The sequence below is a fragment of the Rhopalosiphum padi genome, chromosome 4, assembly GCF_020882245.1.
Source record: "Rhopalosiphum padi isolate XX-2018 chromosome 4, ASM2088224v1, whole genome shotgun sequence".
Taxonomy (NCBI): domain Eukaryota; kingdom Metazoa; phylum Arthropoda; class Insecta; order Hemiptera; family Aphididae; genus Rhopalosiphum; species Rhopalosiphum padi.
In genome coordinates this window covers 54,955,026-54,966,938 of record NC_083600.1, presented here as the reverse complement: position 1 = coordinate 54,966,938, position 11,913 = coordinate 54,955,026, and the positions used below count along the sequence as shown (strand labels likewise).

The following is an 11,913-nucleotide window of genomic DNA, read 5'->3' as shown; positions in this document are numbered from 1 at the left end:
AGTAAATTATGTAAAAAAATTATGTGCAGATTTTTTTATTTTGAATGTAAACAAACAACTATTGTGTATGAAGCAGCAGTCTTGGAGTTTGCTTGTAGTTGTACTAACTTATATAAAATATTTTATTAAAAAGGAACAAAAAAAAGAAAATCATAATAATAATTTTAATTATAAAATACAAATAAAAAGAAGAGAGATTTATTTATAATAAAGGAACTATTTTATACAATATTAGTACCTAGATGTAAATAATTAAACAATTTTACAACCATAGCCAAATGAAAATGACAAAATTAAACAACAATGACAGATAAAATCTAAAATCTTTATACTACTTTAATTTTAAGTATGTAATCTCAAGTATAAACAAGTTGATTAAATATGAATTTACAATATTCATATACAGGGCCGACCCCTTTGTCCTAAACCAATCTTCTAATATGATAAATGTTTATAAGAATAATTAACTTTAGTTAATAAACGATTTTATTTCTTATTTCTTTAATTATTTATATTTATTTTATTTACAATATTAGGCATTTAAGATTTTTTTTTATAATTATTATCAATTTTAGGGTTTAATACATACCAGGACTTAAAGTACAAACAAATAATAATTTAAATCATTTTGAACTAAAATTTATTTTTTCTAAAACTAACTATAATTTTAAACATTAATTTTACTTTATATATTTAAGTTAATAGATAAGTACCTATATTGTAATGTTTTTTTTATCAAGACCAATAAGTTCAAAGTACCTATCAAATATCATAACTAATAGCTTGATATATAATATCTTTTAACTATTACTATTATTGTTATAACTTAGTAGTTCATGTATATAACACTAATCATTTACAATGTTCCATTATGAATTTTTACTAAGGTTATTAAAAAATCAATTAAAATGTAAAAATGTATTTTAATAAATCTTAAAATAATGTAAAATAAATATATTTTTTTGAATTTGAAGGCCCTCTGTAAGCGAGACCCTGGACAAGTCCTTGCATCACCCATAGCTTCTATTGGCCGGCCCTGCTTATATAATATCTAAACATTATATAATAATATCTTAACTATAATATTTTTCAATACCTGTGTCATTAATTTTGTTTATTTAGACATTTTAAAATAATTATACTTGTAATCATTTATTAATATCTTTTTGAAATATTAAATACAGCACATTTACAGATTAAATTAAATTAAGGTTAAATATAACATGGCAACAATAATGAAATAAGGGAGAGATAATGAAATTATGTTAAACAACTACTTAGCTACAATTTATATGTAGTATAAATAATGTATAGTTTAGAACTTAAGGAAAAATGGTATTCTTTATTTACAATTATATTGTAATTTAATTTTTTTTTTTTTTGTTACTTGTTACTAGTCTGCTGGTATTTTTTTAAGTCATTAACTTTAAAAATATTTAAAATATCCAGTAATTAGCTGTAACAAATCACATTTAGTTTATGCTAAAAACCTCAACCATCCCAAAAAATAAGGAAAGCTTAATAAAATATATTTTTCTTCATTTTGTTAATTAATATATTTAATTAAACAAATTATATAAATTGCAACTAATTTAGGTAGTTTGAATAAAAATATTATACAATATATAAATTGCTACAAAAAATAGTGGCATAAATAATAACATACTAGGTTTATTTTAACTATGGAAAGGAGATTTATAGGTACATTTATATTTTATTACTTATGTTGATTACTCGAGGCACATTTTATACATTAACAATAATTAATATGACATCAAAAGTGTTATAATCATAATGTTATAAACATCTAAGTGTTCTGCAAATGTAATTATATATATATATATAGTATCTAAAAATAAAACTTTCAATAATTATGGGGCAAATAAAATAAATTAGGATGTGAAAGTATTATTGTTAAGTAATTACTTTTAGCTTAAACATTTAGATTATGAGTTATTACAATTATAAAATATTCGTATAAACTCGTTTATTAAATACAATTAAAATCTTATTATTGACTAATATTATGTACATTATACATATTATACTCAATGAATACCATCTTAAGATTATTGGCACATTTTTTTTTATAGGGTGGATAACTTGAGGTAGAAGAATATAATAAAATTCTTAACTATAATGGTATTATTTTAAGATACACATAGAAATGGAGAAAATCAATTTCAATAAAATATTTTGATGTATTCCATACATCAGGTATGGCACAAGTAAGAAAATTAATGACAAATATTGATAGCTAAAATAGTAAAATGATGGTACTTCGTCTTGAGACAATTAAACAACAGAACGACAAATATTTCAAATAATTGATAATTAAATTTTATTTATTAAAATATATTTAATAATATCATATAAATCAATAAAACTTAATTCCAACAAAATTGATTTTTTCCAATTCGCAGAATACATGTATTCTTAATTTACCTTTAGTATGATCTCTGGATTGTTTAAAACAATGTTTCCCAGCTATGGGTCACAATTTTTTTTTTTTTTGGGGGTCACAACTGGCTAAACTTACCCATAAATAAAATATAAATATATAATCATACTACACAATCACATTTTTTTTTAGTGGGAGTGGTCGCATAACCAACAAGGGGTAAATTTGAGGGTCACCATTACAAAAAGGTTGGGAAACACTGGTTTAAAACAATTAATGAAAAATACCTACATTTATTTAAGTAGTAAGTGATCCTGCTCTTGGAAAATCTCCTCTCATAATGTTTTGTATATGATTATACCATATTATAACTTCAACAAAGTTATCTTTTTATAATTATAGACAATTTGTCACTGAGCAGTGAAAACAATATATATACAGGTTAGTCAAAAAATAAAAATTGTTAGGGCAGTGAGAGGGTCGGATTTGTAGGTATACACTTACTACTTATGTACATCAACAACTTAATGAGTTTACAAAGTTACATAGATAATTAACTTACATACAAGGAAACACCAATGTCTTCTCCTGCAGAAGCTAGGTTGCTGATGTATATTATACTATAGTACAAATAAAATATTTTATGGTGCTAATGTTGTTACTGTTGTTCCATTATATTGGCGACATTGCCATGTAATACGTTCCATTACACACGATGCTGATAATCTAGCTTCAGCATCATGATCCCAACATTCTTCCATTGTATCACATAGAGCTATTAAACCCTTAAAATAATTTAAAGAATGTCACATATTAATAGATGCAATATTTTACAATGTTTTTGTAATGATTTCTTACTGGATGTGATTTCCAACTATCTTTAAAAGCAGGTCTTAGTTTTTTATGTACTACACATTCTTGCATATCCTCCAATGATGGATGTTGTCCAACTTCTTCTTCAAAAGGTAACCTGTAATCTGGTATAGGTCCTTGTTGTGCAGTACATCTAGTTGCTAATTCCCATAATACTAATCCACATGCATACATGTCAATTCTTAAAAATGCATCTCTTGAAAAATTGATTGCTCCTTCAAGAACTTCTGGTGCCATATATCTTCTTGTGCCAACCTAAATAATTCATAAAAAATTATCTTATCCTTTATTATTGAAGGTAATAAATAACTAGTATTTACCTGACCGTGTGTATCACCACACGATTTTCCAGGTTGAAAAACTAAAGCAAGACCAAAATCAGCAATACACGCAGTTAAATCATGTTTTAATAGAACATTGTTGCTTTTAAAATCTCTATGAGCAATGGCTGGTTTATATTGATCTGAACGTTCTGATGGTATTTCTTCATGTAAATGCATCAAACCTCTGAAACAAAATAGTAATTAAAAAAACCTGAAGATATTAAATAAACTGTTCAATATTTTTACCTTGCCATAGATTGAGCAATATGACAGAGCTGATCCCAAGTTAATATATTAGATTTTAAGTAGTCACATAATGATCCATAATCATGGTAAGCAGTAATCAACCAATATTCATTCTTGGCACCTTCAATAACACTAGCATGTTTTTCAGCCCCAATGAAAGATAGCATATTGTCATGTTGCATGTGTGGTAATTGATAAATGTCTTGTTCTACTAACCATGAGTTTTTATCCTTAAATAAAAATAATAATATATATTATATATATATACATATATAGAAATAGAAATTGTTACTTGAGGAGGGAATATTTTAACAGCTACAGTATCTTTCTTATGAAGAGCTTTCCATACTGCACCATAACGACCCCTTGCCTTTACTTCAACTAATTGTATTGGACGATTGCTGAGTATAGGAGAACAATTCCCTAAGTGAGAGCTATCAGATGATGGAACCTAAATACACAGGAAATAATTTGTTACAACAAAAAATTAAGCAAAAATAAATCAAACAATTTATGTAATGTATATCATTAGCTTAACTCACCCACTAAAGATTTAAATTCCAAAGTAAAGATAAAAAAGAAAAAAACAATTGTAAATTACAATATATTTTTTTATTATGCATGAATTGAGGAATAGGAATAATTATATAAAAGGTATAAATGGATTGATTATTGAATAATTACTATAATTTTAATAATGAAATATTCTTAAGTTTGAAAACAATTTTTATTTATAGATGTGAATTCTGATGAATATATTGATTTTACAATGTTGTTTTTTTTTGTGAACTAGACTTAATTGGTATGGGAGGGGGGAGATAAAAATTCCCAGTAATGTTTTTTTTTAAATCGGGAAAAGCAAAACTAAAAAATGGAAATAACAATACAAATCAAGTTTTTGACCAAATTGATATTTTTTTTTTGTAAAACAAAAACCAAAAACTGAATATACTTAAAATTTTCAACAAATAATTAATTATCATATTTTTTTCTAAAATTATTGATAAAACATTTGCAGGGTCAAAATTCTTAAAAACTTATTACAAGATTTCTCAAAAGTAGTTAATACTGAAACTATAACATCTAATTAATATACAAGAGCAATAAATTTTTATAGATATTTTAAGTTCAATATGGACAAAATTAATTATTTAAAAAGAAATAATAATATTGATTTATTTGTATACTGCACATTTGATTAAATATAATAGTATTTTAATTTTTTTTTATTTAAACCGTTTAAGCAAAAAAGTAATAATTTATAAGGTAATAAATTATTACAAAAGAAAATAAAGAATTTAATTATAATTTATTTACTTACATGAGAAAATTGAGGTATTTTTCTTCGTTTATAAACCCAATAAACAAATAAAAACATACTTGCGACAGCTACTAAAGGTATTGTAGAAAACACTATAGTATGTATTAATTCATTATCATCACGTAATGGTTTTGCAGCTAAGATAGAAAAGTGTATTTATTATTAAATTGTTTGATTAATGTTGTATGTTTATTATTTACATGTTGTTTCTATTCGAGGAGTTGTTGGAATAGGATCCCATAGAACCTCAGAATTACAATAATCTCCTTCACAACAACAAAACATTAAGCCATTAGAATTGATTTCTTCTTTTTTTTCTTTGCATTGGTTTTGACCCTGGCATTCGACATTATTTAAAAAACAACCCTAAAAATTGTTATAAAAATAAAAATATGGTAAACTAACACAATTCCATAAAAATCAAGTTATATTACCTTAAGCTTAATTTCTAATTTATTTGTCTTAGTATCATTTGTCCAAACAGCATAACAATACGATGGCTTATCATTTTCTCCGGCTTTACAATTCTGGATAGCACTTGTACAACTTTTTTCATTTTGAGAATTGTCACAAATGGTTTGGTTGTAATAATGGCATTTAGTTTCGTCATATTTTTTGCGACTAGCACTATTACATATAGTAACAAGGAATAAAACACTACATATCCATATCCATAATTTTTGTTCCATTGTTTCTTTCAATAATTTTGAGAAGTGGTTTTTTTTTTATTTACTTTCACTTAAAATTTGTAATCTCCATATTCTGAAACACAAATAAAAGATTTAATAAATTAAAGATATAATTTTTAGTTTAAACAAAACATTTTTATAAATAAGAATATGATTACAGATGTCTTGCCTATTTGTATTTCACTAGGTTGTTCATCTAGAATCTAGATTCTTGATCAACATACCAAAAATAATAATATTTAGATTCTATTTAATACCAGTAAGCAACCTATGCATAAAGATTTTATTTAATCAGGATGGTGTCCAGTCTCTTCAAGTCAGAATTAAGAAGACCACTGTAACTGTGAAAAAATTAACTATTTTTTTTTTTTTTTTATAGATAACACATTTGTATTCTCATCAACAATGAATTATATTATATTAGTTAATTATTTAATGAATTCAAAATAATTTAGTGCTGTCATTTTTTAAAAATATGGCTACTACACAGGCATAAAAGTGGTATTAATATATAAAACTATATGTATTCAAAATAATATTACCTTTATTGTATTTGCATTACATGGGTTGACCCAAATGACAAAGAATAAATATAATTACATTTATTTAATAAGGAGTGAGTGAGTATAATATATATATTGAAACTTGGAAAAATTAAAAATGAATAAACGGTTTTTAAAAAAATCTATGGAAGAATTTAATATTTGAAAACTGGCTAAGGAACTAGTTAGCCTAAGAGGAATTAAGAAATTTATAATTGAAAGTAATTCTGAAGTTATTTTATTTTAAATGAGATTAGTGATAAAAGTCACTTTGGCATCTTGAACTTAGCACATTATCTAATTGTAAACATACTGCTTTTCTAGTTTTTAGATATAATTCCACTTGGAAAAATTTATTCACCTTACCTACTCTTTAAAACTATATCCAAAGTTCCTTGTGTTTCTTGAAACACAATTCCTTCTTACTTTCTACCTCTGTAATAAGTTATGTTTTAAATGAACCACTCTTTCACTATTTATATTATATAATTGTATGTATAATGTACAACCAATTCTAACCCTTCTTCTTCATATTGTAAATGTTAATATATTATATTATTTAAAATGACTAGTTTTTCATCTATATATAATTTGAATCATCAGTTAGTCAGCATGTTCTTGATTAGTTGAACGTTATACTGCAGCACTTGGTACAGAGGAATTTATAAAGGAATATAATATGAAGTCATAAGTGGCTAATAGGTTGACAAGGACAGGAGAGCTTTTAAGACAGTTCTGAAAGTCTACCTTGATATAAATTGTTGGTTGGAACAGTTTTGGTTAAGTCTAAACTCAACTTCTATTATCAGATTGGTATCAAGCATGATAAAATTAATTTGCTTATAGATTATCCTCTTCAAAGGCTTATAACATACACTGAGTAATACTATTGAGCAAAAGTTTCCTAGGCGATGGTATCCAAGTTCTAGTATACTAATTATTTTATATAGTTTTTAAATTCTGGAAGGATTCAATATAGGTTTACAATTTACATAGACATTTTTTTTATATTTGAACTATAATTTATTAAGAACTCTAGATGCATATCATATGGCCTTGTGACCTTTTGGATTTTAATTAAATTGTTTACAGTTCATAGAAGCTTCCCTACTAAAATGATCGAAATCAAGGGTTGACATTGTTATATTCTATTTTTCTTTCCTGGGTTTGTTTAAGATATTTAAGTGGTCATTCGCTATATCATTCTTGTTAATTAAACAATGGATTAGGTATAAATGATTTGTCCTTTTATATAACCAAATGCCAAAGTATATCTTTTTCTAAAAAGAACTCTTTTTTTTATTTTTTCAAGGCAAAATTTATATTCAAATTAAGGATGTTACAGTAATCTTTAACTTAAAATTTTTATTTAATCTCCATGTACTCAGTATAAGAAAAAAGTTTTTTCTTTAAAAGGTAAGATCAAGCAAAATTGTTCCTGCTTTAATGATTCTCTCACATGAAAATTCTTTTTTAATTCAATTATTCATCCTCACTGGAAATATGCTCGAATTATATGGGAAACACTTAATAGGCTATAATAACTGAATTGAAAAAGTTAAAAATAGTTTTATTCATTTCATTTTCATTTGCATTTGCTTTAACTGCAATTTTATAAACCTCAGTCACTTTAGCTACAAAAACATTAAAATTTTTTTTTATGCTCTTCCCTTCAATCCAATATTTCCGTTAAAATAAAAAAAGTAATTATAACATCAGAAACAAAAGTTATTTCACATTCATCGTTATTCTCAAAATTATATAGCTTCTTCACCAGTCAATATTTTATTATTTGTTGGAAATAAAATAAATAAAACAGAATTCTCATATGTTAAAAGTATACAGTTTGCTTTTACTATTATTCATATTTTAATTTATTCTTTTCTTATTATGTTAATTTAATTGTTTATCTTATATTGGCTATATCTAGATATATATATGTTTAGTTATTTAATCTTTATCTCTATTATTGTAGTTATATTATGTTTAGAAAATATTTTAAGTTTAAATAATCTTTATTTCTATTGTATTTAATTTGTATCTGTATGTTTTTCTCACTCACTACACATAGTTTTAATTTCATTCGCTATTAAATAAAAAGTAAAACACAAAAAAATTAGAATTGAAAACCATAAGTGATGAAACGTTCTCAGCAGTAGAAAATCAACAATTAAAGTAATAAGGTGTACTTGGTATTTTGGTATCTACATTGTACTGTTATTATTAGTTAACAAATTATCAGCTAAGATATAAAATTATCATGATATAATGTTATAAACCTATATTATGACTGCTGACTGTCGTTATCATTGAACTATAATAATATTAGGATGTGGGCAAAAATTAATTGAACCATAACTCAGATAACATGAAAAAACTAAGGACACAATACGGATTATACCTTTTTTCCCTAAATATCTTTGGGACACAGCTGGTATGTGGCCATACTTGGCACCCGCATAGCTGCACGCACATGTCTGCATAATGAAGATAATCAGATGACGATACGTTTGGACATTAAAATAGGCCATCAAATTACTATTCATAAAGCAACGTTCTGAAAAATTCTGAACAGAAATCCAATAAAAACCTATCTACATATTACTATCATTATATTTATAGCTATTACCATGGGTTATAATAAAGATAATAGATAAATATATATTAAAATATCTTAGGGAGAGCTAAGTCCTACTTAGCCCCCCTCCAATTTACATCTATGCAGCTAAGGCATAGGCAAGGTATAATATTATTAAATTATAAAAATCACTAGTTGTTCAAAAAATGAGTACAATTTTGTACATGTATGAATAAGCTTGTACATTGTTTGTCAACCTTTAAATATTAAAATCGCGGAACATTTCTACTTTACGGGACACCCCTTTTTTTGGGGAACATTGTCATATTTTTGACGAAAAAAATTATGGTGAAATGAGAATTTGGGGCATGAACTTACTTTCAAAGTTATAGCTAATTGAAGTTTTTTGTTTATACTATAATCCTTAAATAACCATTTTACTTAAAATCATTAAAGTTGAATTGCTGCACAGTGGTAATTTTTCAGTATAATTAACCAAGTGTCTAGCGTTCGAACCTCGGCTAGGACAAACATTATTTTTTTTTTTTACGAAACATAATTAAACATAATAACTTTTTAATATGGCAATTTACAATCTTTTGAATTTTGTAGTATTAAATAATAACGTGTAGTTGCTCCCTACGCCTGCCGGCTCTGGTCGCCGAACTCGAGGTCTTAACTACATATATTTCAATTACAAAAATTGCAACAAAAAAAAGGTGTCCCATAAAGTAGAAATATACCAAAATCGCTAATGATTGATTCTGGTTTGTATACTTTCGTTGCTTTCACTGTTATAATCTAATAATGGAGGCAGCAGCAAGCTAGTAGTATAGCTTCTGATGTATGATTTAACTTGTTTCCGTCAAGAATAATATGCAAATTAGTCAGACAATAAGTATTTTAATTTATAATATAAGAGATTATTTAAAAAGAAACAAAGAATAACATAGTAATTTATAAAAACAAAAACCCCATAAACATATTAAAAAAAAAAAATAGACAATAACCGATTAGTAAAGTAAATTTCTTAATGAAAAAAGTTTGTTTAATAATTAATCTGCACAACAAATATTTATATAATTATCTGTTTTGACGAAATATTAACATTTAAAAATAAAATATAAGTACATTAATATTTAATATTTGATTTTAAACTCTTGACCTTTTTTAATCAACATGAAGGTAAATACTAAAACACATTAAGCCATTATTATTATTATGTTGTAAATATTTTTAAATTTTGATTTTATTCAATGATATCACATTTAAATATGACCTTTACATATAGTACTATCATATTTCTATTTGGTTGCATAAGACTAAATCTTTAATTTTTCAATTTATTTTTTTTGAAATATAAATTTTTTATCAGTTATAATTTGTCATTAGACTAATAAAGTAATAATTTATAGCCTATAAGTAAAGACTAGGTTACATACAATTCACTTAATTATCTAAAAATCCAGTTTCATGGTCTATAATAATTAATAGTTATTAATTTTCTTTTTTGTGTATTTAGTAGCATCTTTTTGAATTGTAATTAAATAGACTAGTCTCTTTTTGTTTTCTAGTTTCAGAAAAAGAATATAATTCTTTTATGGATATATTACTAGATATAGATAACCTACCTAATTTAATAAAACTTAAAATACATAAGACTGTAACTTTAAAACTTTTAAATTTCTAATTAAATCATTGCTTTTGAAGTTTTGTTGGAAACAATTAACAATAAGTATTCTACATAACTAATCAATATATAAATTTGGGAACATAACATGAAAGACACTTTCTACTAAAGACTTAGGTAGGTACTATAGGTACATTTACAGTCTTATGTAGGTAATAGTTATGATAAGCTCTTAAAAAAAAATTCAGTTACAAGTAAAAAAAATAAAAATAAAGACGGATCAAATTAATTGCAAGTCAAATTTCAATACATAAGTGCTTGATTTAGCTTAAGTAAAGACTTCACATATACAATGAACATTTAAGTTTTAGTTAAATGAATGATAAGATAAAATCTATTTTCTAGTAACCATTATATTATGCAAGTTTTAGTATATGAACTTAATATTATAATGAAGTCAAACAATATCAGTGTTATTTTGTTGATATATATGTGAGAAATAAACAGATTTTATAGAAAAAAATGTATTTTGATAATATCATAATATGCATGCAATATTTGATTGAAAACTTTAATAGGGGAACTTAAACAATACTATGATTTAACATTGTAGAAATATAATCGTAATATTCGGAAATGTTTTATTCATAATTGGTTGGAATATATTTTAAGTAAATTAAGTATTATTTTGATTATAGACACTGGAGTTTGGATAATAAATTGTTACTCACCGAGATTATGTACGATGGAATTATGACGATCTTATTGCATGTCGTCGATTACAAGCGCTCAGCTGAGTCGGCATCATACACTGCATGAGACGTATTAACGCATATTAAAATAGTTAATTAAAAGTAAACTCAAAACACACATAAATTACAAACAAATATGCGATAATAATAATAATATTAATAACAAGAATTTTTAGTGATTTTTTCACAACAAAAACAATATGGACGACCCCTATAAAAAAAGGATTATTGCACGCAGGAACAGTGTGACCAAATAATATATATTGTAAACAATTTAATAAATTACTGAATTTTATTTAATTTTATCGTTCAATTATGTAAAAGCACATCTTTTAAAACTGTTCATCGCTAAAATAAGTTATAGATTATAAAAAAACATATGTATAACATGTATATTAGTGTTTAAATTTGAAGAGTTTTCATCCCGATGCCAATTGATCATCCCACTTTGAATTAATTATAGTGATAACCTCAACCTTATAGATAATCTTAGAAAAGTGTAACGATAACATTGAATCATGACGTGATAACGAAATATCATTTTAAATGTTGATTATT

At 24.9% G+C, this 11,913-nt stretch overlaps 1 protein-coding gene across 1 annotated transcript; it reads right to left on the bottom strand.

The window, feature by feature from the left end:
• Positions 1-182: 182 nt before the first annotated feature.
• Positions 183-11,558, bottom strand: LOC132928252 (activin receptor type-2B). The gene is made up of 9 exons (XM_060992796.1): positions 11,335-11,558; positions 5,599-5,926; positions 5,365-5,530; positions 5,165-5,301; positions 4,136-4,294; positions 3,844-4,073; positions 3,595-3,781; positions 3,260-3,529; positions 183-3,186 (listed from the first exon to the last, which is right to left on the bottom strand). The coding sequence occupies exons 2-9, from the start codon at positions 5,851-5,853 to the stop codon at positions 3,043-3,045; spliced, it is 1,548 nt and encodes a 515-aa protein (XP_060848779.1). The 5' UTR covers positions 5,854-5,926; positions 11,335-11,558; the 3' UTR covers positions 183-3,042.
• Positions 11,559-11,913: the final 355 nt, after the last annotated feature.

Coding starts and splice junctions, on each gene's coding strand:
- LOC132928252 (XM_060992796.1), bottom strand. CDS start 5,853: ATGGAACAAAAATTATGGATATGGATATGTAGTGTTTTATTCCTTGTT. Junction 5,531..5,598: donor AATTAGAAATTAAGCTTAAG/GTAATATAACTT, acceptor AACAATTTTTAG/GGTTGTTTTTTAAATAATGT. Junction 3,782..3,843: donor ATTGCTCAATCTATGGCAAG/GTAAAAATATTG, acceptor ATTTTGTTTCAG/AGGTTTGATGCATTTACATG.